Source organism: Gymnoscopelus braueri (assembly GCF_963280865.1).
Source record: "Gymnoscopelus braueri genome assembly, chromosome: 20".
Classification (NCBI taxonomy): Eukaryota; Metazoa; Chordata; class Actinopteri; order Myctophiformes; family Myctophidae; genus Gymnoscopelus; species Gymnoscopelus braueri.
In genome coordinates, this window is record NC_137622.1 from 45,727,811 (window position 1) to 45,742,658 (window position 14,848).

At 39.6% G+C, this 14,848-nt stretch overlaps 1 protein-coding gene across 1 annotated transcript in view; it reads right to left on the reverse strand.

Moving 5' to 3' along the window:
- Positions 1–745: 745 nt before the first annotated feature.
- LOC308075999 (NACHT, LRR and PYD domains-containing protein 12-like) overlaps positions 746–14,848 on the reverse strand; it is an 85,578-nt gene continuing 71,475 nt past the window's right edge. Inside the window, exons 7-11 of the mRNA XM_080416050.1 lie at positions 13,567–13,731; positions 11,972–12,145; positions 11,744–11,899; positions 7,411–7,460; positions 746–2,549 (exon numbers count right to left, since the gene is read on the reverse strand). Coding sequence (XP_080272176.1) covers positions 2,056–2,549; positions 7,411–7,460; positions 11,744–11,899; positions 11,972–12,145; positions 13,567–13,731 — 1,039 coding nt within the window. The 3' untranslated portion in view covers positions 746–2,055. The remainder of the gene's footprint in view (positions 2,550–7,410; positions 7,461–11,743; positions 11,900–11,971; positions 12,146–13,566; positions 13,732–14,848) is intronic.

Genomic DNA, 14,848 nt, shown 5'->3' on the forward strand with positions numbered 1-14,848 from the left:
TTACAGTGTAAAACAGTGTGAAAACAAGCTCCATCGTTTTAGTTATTTCCATAAAAAAGAGAATAAAAAACAATAACAATGTATCTACATATTTACACATAGTATATCTATCTGGTTTATATCTGATGATGACCATATTTAACCCTTTAAGACCAGGAACACATCTGTGTCATTTTACTCAAATCTTTGCTTCTGGGGGTCCCTGGAACAAAACATGTTCAGATGGGGGTCCCTGGAACAAAACATGTTCAGATGGGGGTCCCTGGAACAAAACATGTTCAGATGGGGGTCCCTGGAACAAAACATGTTCAGATGGGGGTCTCTGGAACAAAACATGTTCAGATGGGGGTCCCTGGAACAAAACATGTTCAGATGGGGGTCTCTGGAACAAAACATGTTCAGATGGGGGTCTCTGGAACAAAACATGTTCAGATGGGGGTCCCTGGAACAAAACATGTTCAGATGGGGGTCTGCGGCCAAATACATATGTTTTGATGGGGGTCCTTGACATGAAAAAGTTTGGGAACTTTGATTATAGCAACATATGTTTAAAATTAAAACTGATTTAGAAGACATTTGTAGAAGATTTGAGTTCAAAATGTTCGTTTTACAGAATTATATATATTCTAAGATTTGCACACATTTTCAGGATTTTTCTAAAATAGCAGATCTACAAGCTCATAGCTATGAGCTTGTAGATCTGCTATTTTTGAATAGCCAAAGAAACCTTAAAATTAAAATGCGTTCCCGGTCTTAATGGGTTAAAGCAGCGCTACTCAACACGCGGCCCGCGGGCCGCATGCGGCCCGCACGCCGCGTCTTGGCGGCCCGATGGTCAAACCCCCCAAAAAAAAAAAAAAAAAAAAAAAACTTTTTTTTTTTTTTTTTTTTTTTAAATAAAAATATACATTTTAAAAATATACATTTCCGTTCAAATGTATGGGTTGCTAAAACATTTTTCAAAAACAAACAGACAGACATACATACAGGTGCGTCAATTGTTACAGGTATAATGCATAGTTTTCTATGCATTTGGGGTTTTTGGGGGGGTTTGACCCCCACATTTTCCCGCCCAGGATAGGTGTCCCTTATTTCAATCTCTGGGAGTTGGCAACCCTAACCTTGCCATACCTTAGCTTTTGCTGAACTGATGCCACTGGACATACACACAAAATAAACTGGTACAGTGAAAAGAATATGATCAGGGGGTTAATGTTAATTAAAAAAAAAATTAAAAAAAAATTAAAAAATGGAAAAATTCTGCATAAAAAGAAGCATCTAAGAAAAATACAAAATCGAAATAAAAACACATTTTTGAACAATTCCACCAAGTGTTTGAGGTGCCTGTTTCACCCACTTCCGGGGGGCGGAGCCAAAATCCGAGCCCGAAGTATTTGTTCGTAGACCCCCACTTAGGGGGGGTAGAAAAAGTTTCGGAGTGATTCAGGCACTTTTCATTTAACATTGCAACGCAAGTGACATCACTTGCGTTGCACATTCTGAAATGGCCTGTTCAGACACGCCCATTCTGAAAATCTCTGAAATGAGAATGAACGACTGAATGTTAAAAAAATATATTTTTTGGGGTACAAGAGACACTGGGGAGCCCAAGAAATACTAAAAAAAAATTCATGGTGTAGACCCTTTAACCCTTACCTCTATCCACTAAGCTATGTTTAATTACACTATTTAATTTAATTAACAATGTGTTCACAACATTAACCCGTACCTCACTATTGTGGGCAATAAAATAAAATAAAAAATATCTCCAAATAGTGAAAATAGCCGATCTACAAGCTCACAACATCACTATTTTTGCAATTTGACATGAGACAGTATGAGTATGAGCCTAAGTGGTTGAGAAAATGATCTGCTCCGTTTTACGTCTGTCTTTCTTTCTTTGTCTTTCTTTATTTTACAAATGTAACCCTGACTGTACTGTATAATATAAAATCATACATATATACATAAACTATATACCTGTAGACGTGGACATGTATTAGAACACGCCCACATATCCATACCAACTATATTGGTTCTGTCAACTCAGAGACATTATCTGTCCTCACAAAGACACACTGAGGAGGAGACATAATAATAAAGCCCAAACCCAGGGTAGAGAGGTTCAGTGAATGTGGTCTGGAACGTGTACAGGTGTGTCAGTGAGTCAGAGGACCCATGATAGAAGGACACAGTACCAGCAGACCAGTCTAGATACACTGATACTCTGTTAGAGCCAGAGGGACTGACAGGGAGGAGAGTGAGCCTACTATTGTGACAGACCCTGTAACTGTCTCCCCAACATAACAGACACCAGGACTTGTCATTGAATCCAAGCACACTATCCTCTCCTCCTCCGCTGATTCCTCTGTAAGTCACTCCTATAGTAACCTTTCCACTCCTCTCTACCTCCCAGTAACAGCGTCCAGTCAAACCCTCTGTACACAGAACCTGTTCACGCTCCTCCCCCTTTGTCACCTTCTTGTTGTCCTCAGACAGACAGAGTCTTCTGTTTGCTGTGTTTGGGTCCAGTGTGAGAGGATGGAAATCTGATGAGAAAACAACACAGTAAACATAAAAATAATTAAAAAAAATACATAATTCTCTGTGAGAGAGCGAGAGAGAGAGAGACAGGAGGACAGACAGACACACAGAAAAATGTGACACGTTAGACAGACAGACAGACAGACAGACAAGTTAGACACAGACAGACAGACACAGACATTTCATATCATCTGTCAGGTAGAAACGTTGTATGTCCAAAACTGTTACTTTTCAGGAAATGTAAAAAATAATCTGTGTTCCAATGGATCCAATGTAGTTATTATTTAGTCACAAGCTTGTTAATATCTTTCATTGATTACATATCACACACACACACACACACACACACACACACACACACACACACACACACACACACACACACACACACACACACACACACACACACACACACACACACACACACACACACACACACACACAAGCAGATAAGCTCAAAATAGATGGGCTATTTTTGTGCGCAACTGCAGTATGACAAAGTGGGTAGTTATAATATTAAGATATTATAACTTTAATAACTATAATATTAAGATATCATTACTGATAGTTAATGACATTAATTTACAAAAACACATTGAAGTTGAACTATGGAGATACAAGGTTTTTGCCTGACAGTGACGATATGAGACAACAAACCAACATGAACAATAAAATCACAACACACTGCACTAGTACATAACACACAATACACACACTAATAAACAATACAGTACAGCATCACACATGACCTATGACATCACACATGACATCACACATGTAGCCTATGACATCACTCATGCCAGTAGCAACATGCCACATAGCAGCACATAGCAAAGAGGAGCTAGCCAGAGGACTTAACAACTAGACTATGAATAGAGTGGACAGAGCAGTGGACAAAGAGAAGAAGCAGAGAGGAGGGTGACAGGCCAGGGGACATCATACAAAACATCTGCAGGTGTCACCAAAATCCTAATAGTGTCCCTGAAAACAGGAATGGAGATAAAGGGTTTTTAGCAGCTTGCTTTTAAAAGCTCTAATCCCCAAACGCCAGGAGGGGAGGTGGTGTTGCTTACTGTGCTCTGCACTCACTGCTCAATATTCATTGCTCTGGACTAGCTCCTCAGTACTCCCTCCAGTCATCTTCCTTCCTTTTCTTTATGTAAAGCGACTTTGGGTACTTTGAAAAGTGCTATATAAATCTGAGCTATTATTATTGTGGGATCGCTTTAGCGATTTGATTGATTGATTGAAATTTTTATTAGGCAAAAAGAATGTAAAACAACACAGTTACATTTATAATGCTTTTGTCTAAAAGGTCCGGCCAAAAAAGTCCTTGCGGACTTGTTTCCGTTGGGGTCCTTGAGTTAATTTCATAGACATCACACGATCACACTAATGTTATCTTCACTATTTATTATTGTCTCCGCCGGAGGTGGAGAGTATGTTTTCGCTTCGTCCCGCCGTGTGTTAGCATGGCCCCTAGCCAAGCTAACATTGGTCAAGCTCCACGTGACACGTGTCAATATGTTGACACCAATGCCTTTGATTGGCTAGAGGGACGCATGACGAAATAAAATCCTATAAATAGGTGTGTCACTTCAAAAGGCCATTTATGCCTTTTGAAGTGAGGTAAGACAGGATCAATCAGTCTTGCAGTCTTCCAGTACAAATCACCCGTCCGTGCGTGTGTGTGTCCCTCTGAGAACACCTAACATTGGTCAAGCAAAGGCGCAGAAGGCCAAAGCTAAGAAAGCTTACTCATCTACAACAGTAACACAGAAGAGGACTATAGAGTTGAATTGATCCCACAACAAGGCCGAAGTCTTAATACTGTAACAATTGGCCACCTTGATCATCAACATTTGATCAACATTATGTAGCACTAGAGAAAACTGACATAGATCAAACACACCAATCAACTGCTGAAACTGTTCAAGACAATGAAGATGAAGAAGACAGACAAGCATTTGAACAAACCAGTCAATTACGAGGACTCCCATATGACACATTGCTTCAAGAAGATTTTTTCTTAGATGCAGACACTATATTCAGTCGCCCCTGCAGAACACCAAGACCAAGTACCACCAAGTATGTTTTCGCTTCGTCCCGCCGTGTGTTAGCATGGCCCCTAGCCAAGCTAACATTGGTCAAGCTCCACGTGACACGTGTCAATATGTTGACACCAATGCCTTTGATTGGCTAGAGGGACGCATGACGAAATAAAATCCTATAAATAGGTGTGTCACTTCAGAAGGCCATTTATGTATTTTGAAGTGAGGTAAGACAGGATCAATCAGTCTTGATTGGAACAGTACCTTCAGTACCTTCCAGTGTGTGTGTGTGTCCCTCTGAGAACACCTAACATTGGTCAAGCAAAGGCGCAGAAGGCCAAACCTAAGAAAGCATACTCATCTACAACAGTAACACAGAAGAGGACTATAGAGTTGAATTGATCCCACAACAAGGCCGAAGTCTTAATACTGTAACAATTGGCCACCTTGATCAAATACATTATGTAGCACTAGAGAAAACTGACATAGATCAAACACACCAATCAACTGCTGAAACTGTTCAAGACAATGAAGATGAAGAAGACAGGCAAGCATTTGAACAAACCAGTCAATTACGACGACTCCCATTATGACACATTGCTTCAAGAAGAACATTTTTTAGATGCAGACACTACATATTCAGTCGCCCCTGCAGAACACCAAAAACCACGCGCATTCTACCAAGACGACCCGTTCTACCAAGACGACCCGTGCTATTAAAATAGCACAGGTCTGCTGGCGGAGACTTGTGCTCCGAGGAGCACATTTTCTAGTTATTATTATTATTATTATTCCCCCCGTTTTTTGGGTAATTTCAATGGAGAAATGCCATTTAGTGACGTCATAATGCATAATGCCATTCTAGTGACGTCATAATACTGATGTCATTGTATTATGACCCTACTATAACACTACTAACACTATCAATACTCAATACCAGCTCAACATTCTTAGCGATCCCACACTGTTTCTTCAGGAACAGTACTTTCTAGTTATTATTATTATCATTATTGTGGGATCGCTTTAGCGACAGTGGCTCAGGGGTAGAGTGGCCGGGTGGCCGGGTAGAGTGAACTGGAAACCGCAAGGTTCCCAGTTCGATCCCGGGCTGGGGCGCTCCCCCAGAGTTAGTGTTGAAGTGTCCTTGAGCAAGACGCTGAACCCCTAATTGCTCCCGATGAGCAGGTTGGTGCCTTGCATGGTTTCCTCCGCCATCTGTGTATGAATGTGTGTGTGAATGGGTGAATGGCACAATCAATGTAAAGCGCTTTGGATAAAAGCGCTATATAAATGCACCATTTACCATTTACCATTTACACTAATGTTATCTTCACTATTTATTATTATTATTATTATTATTCCCCCTGTTTTTTGGGTCATTTCAATGGAGAAATGCCATTTAGTGACGTAATAATGCATAATGCCATTCTAGTGAATGGTAATGCCATTCTAGTGACGTCATAATACTGATGTCATTGTATTATGACCCTACTATAACACTACTAACACTATCAAAACTCAATACCAGCAACATTCTTAGCGATCCCACACTGTTTCTTCAGGAATAGTACTTTCTAGTTATTATTATCATCGTCAGCAGCCAACTGAAAGGAGGAGTGACCTAGGGACAAGTGTGTTTTGGGGACATTAAGCAGAATGTGTGTGGGCAGAAGGAGTGTTTTACATGGGGGTTGAACAGGGCAGAAGGAGTGTTTTACATGGGGGTTGAACAGGGCAGAAGGAGTGTTTTACATGGGGGTTGAACAGGGCAGAAGGAGTGTTTTACATGGGGGTTGAACAGGGCAGAAGGAGTGTTTTACATGAGGGTTGAACAGGGCAGAAGGAGTGTTTTACATGGGGGTTGAACAGGGCAGAAGGAGTGTTTTACATGGGGGTTGAACAGGGCAGAAGGAGTGTTTTACATGGGGGTTGAACAGGGCAGAAGGAGTGTTTTACATGGGGGTTGAACAGGGCAGAAGGAGTGTTTTACATGGGGGTTGAACAGGGCAGAAGGAGTGTTTTACATGGGGGTTGAACAGGGCAGAAGGAGTGTTTTACATGGGGGTTGAACAGGGCAGAAGGAGTGTTTTACATGGGGGTTGAACAGGGCAGAAGGAGTGTTTTACATGGGGGTTGAACAGGGCAGAAGAAGTGTTTTACATGGGGGTTGAACAGGGCAGAAGAAGTGTTTTACATGAGGGTTGAACAGGGCAGAAGGAGTGTTTTACATGGGGGTTGAACAGGGCAGAAGGAGTGTTTTACATGGGGGTTGAACAGGGCAGAAGGAGTGTTTTACATGGGGGTTGAACAGGGCAGAAGGAGTGTTTTACATGGGGGTTGAACAGGGCAGAAGGAGTGTTTTACATGGGGGTTGAACAGGGCAGAAGGAGTGTTTTACATGGGGGTTGAACAGGGCAGAAGGAGTGTTTTACATGGGGGTTGAACAGGGCAGAAGGAGTGTTTTACATGGGGGTTGAACAGGGCAGAAGGAGTGTTTTACATGGGGGTTGAACAGGGCAGAAGGAGTGTTTAACATGGGGGTTGAACAGGGCAGAAAGTGTGTCAGGTGGGGAGGAGTGAGACCTAGGAGTGTTTCGTAAACAAGCATCAGCTGGTGTTGAGGACCAGACCAAGAGCAGAGAAACCTCCTGAATTCACTGGAAGATACTGAAGAGTTTTCAGGACAACATCCAGGGAGGGAGGGGCCAACAGAGTATAAAACAGTCTATAATGTTAATGTGGGATATTGACACAGACAGACAGACAGACAGACAGACAGACAGACAGACAGACAGACAGATAGACAGACACTCACATCTGGCAAGGAGTTGAGGATTAATCCAGTGTTCTCCTCCATGATTCACACTGTAGGAAGTAATAATAATTAATTTATTTGTATAGAGCTTTTCCAAACAAAGTGCTTTACAGAACATGTTAAAAACAGCAACAAAGCAGATCAAAGAACAACATTAAATCAAACAGAACACATTTTAAGTCAAATCCAGGACATCTTAGAGGGTTTGTCATGTTGAATCAAACTGCTACAGCGTTGTGTAAATCAGTTGAAACATTTATGTTTCCATAGAATGTTAGAATGATTGAAATCACATCTAAAAACCTTTCCCAAAATAAGTTAGATTTCCCCTTTATTTTCTATAGCAGAGCTGATATGAGGAGGCCTTAATTATAGTTCCTGATTGATTGATTGATTGATTGATGTAGTTTATTTAGTAAGACATGAGAATAGTACATGACAGTACATAACAGTACATGGAAGTACAAATTCACAATACAAGGTCTACTAAACTGGAACTCTCATTAAGCACTAAGCTTGTTTAAGATGAGAACCCCATGCACACAAATTATGATGAAATATAAGAGGCAGATAGATATACACACTACTATACAGAATGTCATACAATCAGCTTACAGGTTACTGGTATGAGAGAAAAATATATATATATACAAAAGAGGAAAATGAAGGAGGGGGGGGGGGTAGGGGGGGGTAGGTTAAGACTTAGACAGGGGCCATTTTCGAATTGCAGCCTCCTGAAAGTGTATCTTTAGGGCAGTTTTGAAAGTGAGTAGGGTTTTACACTCCTTTACTCCTTTTGGTAGGGCATTCCACAATTCAGAATCAGAATCAGTTTTATTGTCACATCACAGGTTTACAAGGTAAAAAAGTGGGTGAAATTCTTTTTCACATAGCAGTCCCGTTGTTGTTATTATTATTACGGTGTCGCATATTAGGGTGAGATTTTGTGAAATCGAAAAACGGGCTTCGCAGTTGCGTGCAGATGGTAATGGTCAATGGCTGTGTGCAAATTCAGATCAATTGCTCCAGCCACAGAGGAGAACCGGTTGGCCTCACCATGACGACAGAGGTTTGTCAAATTATAGGAGGATATAGGAGGATAGCAGAGCTGATATGAGGAGGCCTTAATTATAGTTCCTGATCTACAAGCTTACAACGTGTGAGCTTGTAGATCCACTATTTTTTTTTTGCAAGATAGACACAGTCTTTGTTAATAATAAGATAGACACATAGTCCTTTGTTATTAATAAGATAGACACATATTCCTTTGTTATTAATAAGATAGACACATAGTCCTTTGTTATTAATAAGATAGACACATAGTCCTTTGTTATTAATAAGATAGACACATAGTCATTTGTTATTAATAAGATAGACACATAGAGCACCGAAGTCCTGACGTGACTCGTTCATCCCCAGGTTTGCGGAAGTAATTTCTCTATGGAGAATAACATTGGGTCATCTTAGAATCGTCTCATATAAGAATTGTGGTCCAAAAATAAACACCGCGTGTCGGCGTTATTGTCAGGGAGGGGGTTCTGTATCGTTTATGATAGTCAGTCACTTATATTTGATACAGTCTGTTTCTGGCGAAAATGTAACTAATTCGGCGGAAGTAACATTAGCGTTTTCTCACCGTCAGTTGATGCTTCATATCCATAAGAGTCAACACGCCGGGGTCATTTGTTTATTTTTGGAACACAGTTCTTATTTGACGCGATATTAAATACGTCTATGGGATTCAGAACGGGGGTGGAAAACTGCGAACCAGGTAGACAAACAAAGGATGTGTAAATGACGTCAGACTTCGGCGGTCTATAGTCCTTTGTTATTAATAAGATAGACATATAGTCTTTGTTACTAATAAGATAGACACATAGTCCTTTGTTATTAATAAGATAGACACAGTCTTTGTTATTAATAAGATAGACACACAGTCCTTTGTTATTAATAAGATAGACACAGTCTTTGTTATTAATAAGATAGACACACAGTCCTTTGTTATTAATAAGATAGAAACATAGTTCTTTGTTATTAACTAGAGTCTCGGGGGGCTACGCCCCCCTCAACCCCATCCGCTGCGCGGGGCTTTGCGTTTGTTGGTCCCTCCGTGTCCCTCTGTCTGTATGTATTAAGTCATTTAAAAAAAATAAAAAAAGGGGGGGGGAAAAATAATAATACATGGGGGTCCGCGGACCCCTGGGAGTGTTGTGAGCCGCGCTGAACAGGGCGTACCCCTTCAGACCCCATATAGATCCGTCTTGCACCCTGTGGCTTTTGTTTTTTGAGGAACCTCCTTGCTTGTTTCTGCCGCTTGTTTTTCGACAACCTGACTCGAACCTGGCATCCCGACTGACATCACTGACGAATCCTTGGTATCTTTACTTCCGGTTTGCATAATGGTGACATCACTGTCGAATCCTTGGTATCATGATCCTAGCCTATGAACGTGGCTGTACAGATGCGTCACCACTACGCGCTGTGGTTTTTTACCACGCTCGCGCTAATGAAACACTAAACGGAGAAGCGTGTGGTTGTGAGGTAGAGCGTTAATTTATTAGCATTCTACTGAACTGAATGGAGCGTGGAAGCAGAAGACACGGTGCAATGAAGAAGGGGGGTCGTTGTAGAAGTGGAAGAATGTGTGTGTGGAGCGGGGGTTGAAGCGAAGGACGCTGATTTCAATGGCCGCCGCTTCGTGTTGTTTCGGCTGTGGCCGTCGGCGTTCGGTTGTGCTGAAGGTAAACGGTGCGAAAGTGTTTCCCCGTCCGGTGTGGTCGTAATGTGGGGAGTAGAATTAATTATGTTCCGTGGAGGAAAATGTGTAGTGACCAATGAGAAGTACCCTACGCCACACGTAAATTCAGTGCGCACATGTCATATGTAGTTGTTGTGTTTAGTCCATATCAATGCTGTGGGTATGGCGTCAACGGCGGAAGTAGCAATTCTCCGATTATAAAGGTATAGACACATAGACCTTTGTTATTAATCCTGTTTCAGCTTCACCCAGCTGATCACAGGGTCATGATTAGTGAGGACAAAACATATTTTATTACATTTTATTACTATTGTTGTTGTAAAACATATGTTGTTACATTGTATTCCTATACTATCTAACTACATATTCTACAAATCTCTGTCTGAACAGTTTTTTTTTTCATAATTAATGCTCTACTTTGTAATTCTGTCACACAAAAGTAGCAAAAATAGCCGATCTACAAGCCCAAAACATATCGCAGTGCGATGCGTTGAGCTAGTAGATCTGCTATTTTTGTAATTTTTTTATTGGAATCCTGAATAATTATTTGCAATTTTTTTATTGGAATCCTGAAAAGTTACATTTTGATTTAATTTGAAATACATTTAGTTATACTTATGTTACCTTTATTAACTTAAATACAAATACATTGGACAAAAAAAAGACTGAAGTAATTAAAGCGGGTCATGTTTGCATGTTAGGAATTGTAACAGCTGAAATCAATCATATATCAGTATTCCGATATTAACCAGCGGGCGGCATTACATTACATTACATTACGGTCATTTAGCAGACTCCTATTATCCAAAGAGACTTACAATAAGTGCATTCAACATAGGTAGGGAACGAAAACTACTAATCACCAGAAGTATTAAGTGCATTCTCTTCTAAAACAAGCAACTAAGAGCATACCTAGCGCTAAAGTAAAAGTGCAATATATCAGCTACATACTTTCATAAACAGATGAGACAAATAGGAAAATCAAATGAGCAAGAGCTAAAACAAATAAGTGTTGAATAAACAAGATCCAATAAAACAATTAAGTGAAAGTGGGGGCCGCCAGTTGCCCATGCTGTTCATCTTTTAATGTTTCACACTGATGTAGATTTATCATTTACAGTATATCATACCCTGTATACTTCACTGACAGGGGTCCCACAGGGCTCTATACTATACCTTTTTCCACTCTACTGCCCTACAGAACAGCCAATATACAAGCTTGTAGATCTGCTATTTTCACAATGTTTGATGAATGCTTGACTATGATGACACACCCTGAATATAGATCATGTGATTAAAACACTGACTCCTCTAAAAGAGGTTAAATTAACCACCAAATGACAGCTTACAATGTGAAGTATTATGTTATAATATACTGTATATTTTCAATAATTAGACGATTCAAAATGTAAATGTAGGAGGCATAAATCTATCATTATTCATGTGTTGAGTACTGTATGTAGTATTAACTAAATATATATAAATACAAAGCATGAACTACCTGCCTAGACACTGGAACATGAAACAAGGGAATGGCTGCACTAACCAACATGGACTCAGTCTAAATCTACTCACTTGACAGTCTCTAGTCCAGCTGATAGCAGTGTCTGTACAGCATCTCCTCCTGGGTGGTTACAGCTGAGGTCCACATGCTTCAGATGGGAGGGGTTGAGGGCCACAGCTGAAGCCAGAGAAGAACAGCCTTCCTCTGTGATCCCACAGCCTGATAACCTGCAGAGAAATAAACACTTTAACAAACTGCTGTTGGTGTTCATGAAGTACAGAGAAGAAAACATTATTTACCTCAGGGTCTGCAGGTGACAATGTGGACTCTTCATTCCAACGCAGAGAAGTTCAATTCCAGAATCCAGAATTCTGTTCAAACTCACGTCTAATTCTCTCAGATGGGAAGGATTGGAGCTGAGAGCCGAGGCCAGAACTTCACACCATCTCTGTGACAACCAGCAGTGAATCAGTCTGAATGAAAAAAAAAAATACAAAAAAAAATGTAAACATCAACAGGTTGACAACAGATGAACAGGTCAAAACAAATGAAACAAGAACAAGCTCCAGACTTTAACTAAAAGGGTTTCAAAACAAACAGATGCAGCATAAAGGTTCAAATCAAAACTCAAAAATGATTCTAAACAAAGTCTTTCATTCATCATCTGCGCTGTGTGTGTGTGTGTGTGTGTGTGTGTGTGTGTGTGTGTGTGTGTGTGTGTGTGTGTGTTTCTGCTACACAGCTGTTAATAGATTACTAGAGAACCATGGTGCCATTTTCCAAGGGGATCAGTGGGGGCGCCATTTAGTCAAAAACATTAAATCAAATGAAACGGCTCCTACATTTACTTAAGTAAAATGTTTAAAGCAGGAATTTTACTAGTTTAGTATTACTGTATTACTGTATTACTGTATTGTGGTATTGATACTTTTACTTAGTAAAACATCAGAATATTCTTTCCACCACTGACAGACATTTATATTCAGACACATCTTACTCTGTGTCTGAATATAAATGTGAATCCACTCAAACAACAGGCTTACACTTGAGATTGAACTGAGAATTATTTCATGGAACAATCTACAACTCATGATAAACATTAATGCCCCAATATCCTTTATTTAATAACCTGCTCTTACATCTTTCTACCTCACTATGTAACTGTTTTTAACTTTTTCTGTTCTGGTCTTATTGTGTTGTTTCTGTGTTTTATATCTGTATGAGTCTTAATAGTTGATGTGTGTGTGTGTGTGTGTGTATGTGTGTGCGTGTGCGTGCGTGCGTGCGTGTGTGTAAATGTCAGCAGCATTGTAAATGAGGGTAAACCTCAATGCTCTTATTTTTGGTACCAATACTTTGGTACTTTTACTAGTAGTAAAATGTTTAATGCAGTACTTTTACTAGTTTAGGATTAGGAGTATTACTGTATAGTGGTATTGATACTTTTACTTTTTAATCTAATAACCTGCTCTAAAATCTCCCTACCTCACTATGTAACTGTTTTTAACTTACTAGTTTTCTGTTATGGTCTTATTGTGTTGTTTCTGTGTTTTATATCTGTATATTATATCTATCATTGTGTGTGTAATGTCAGCAGCATTGTAAATGAGGATAAACCTCAATGCTCTTTGAGAATAAATAAAGGTTTCAATCAGTTTAAGTGTCAGAGTCTCAACATGTAAAAATACAAATTGCAGTGATTGTGGGTGAATGCATGTAAGTGTTAATTGTAACATGTACATACTATAGTCACTGTACCTTATCATTATTCTAGACAATGTGTTACTATGTCAACCTTATTCACAATAATCAAAAGAAGTATCAACACAGTATTCATATTATAATATTATACTGTAATTCACTGATGAAAATAATTCATGTAAATTCATCTGACCTCAGAGTCTCCAATCTACAGTGTGGGCTCTTCAGTGCAGCTTCCAGCAGGTCCAGGTCCAGTTCGTTAGAACTTAAATCCAGGTGGCGTAGATGGGATGGATTAGAACTGAGAGCTGAAGCCACAACTTCAATGTGCCCCTTCTGGAGGATACAGCCAACAAGTCTGTAATGACAGATTAAATGTAAAATCAGAGATGATCAAAACAGATCAGTCACAGTTCACTGTGAAGGAAGTAAACTAAGAGATCTTCTATCTATGTAGTTCTCCAGACATTAACAGGATGTCAGTAAGAACAGGGAACTAAGTTAAAGCATGTAACTTACATTGATGTATTTAGTAATTCCTCATTAAAGTGAGTAAACCATTGACCATTGTTTAAAACAGTGGTTCTCAAACCTTTTCATGTCAAGGACCCCCAAAATGATATGTATTTGGCTGCGGAATAAACTCAAAAATGATTCTAAACAAAGTCTTTCATTCATAATCTGCGCTGTGTGTGTGTGTGTGTGTGTGTGTGTGTGTGTGTGTGTGTGTGTGTGTGTGTGTGTGTGTGTGTGTGTGTGTGTGTGTGTGTGTGTGTGTGTGTTTCATTTCATGGAACAATCTACAACTCATGATAAACATTAATGCCTCAATATCCTTTATATTGGACCCCCCCCCCCCCCATCTCAAAAATATTTTGTGCCAGGGTTTTTTCAAAAATAGCAGATCTACAAGCTCATAGCGCGGCACTCGGTGCCGTGCTATGAGCTTGTAGATCTGCTATTTTTGAATAGCCAAACTATAAAACATGGTTAAAGTGGTTAAAATGATTGTGACACTATAATAACTAATTTTGCTGGGGACCCCCTGGTACCCCTCCAAGGACCCCTGGGGGTCCCCGGACCCCACTTTGAGAACCAAGGATTTAGATAGCATGTTATATAGACAGATTCCAGGTTCATGTGTAGATCTGGTATCTGTAGTGTGTTTAGTTTCAATGTATATATTATTTATGTTTTGATATTAAACTGTTTAGACTGATGAAAGGTTCATGGTTTACCTTTGATCATAGATTAATATTAGTAATGTACTGTAAATCACTCTGGATTAAGAGCGTCTGATAAATGCCTACATTGCAGTGGTGGAAAAATGTTTTACTTAAGTAAAAGTATTAATACTGCAATGTAGAAGTATTCTGTTACAAGTCCAGAATTAAAAATGTACTTGAGTAAAAGTACAAAAGTATTGGTATAAAAATGTACTGAAAGTACCAAAACTAAAAGTACTAAAGTGTTTT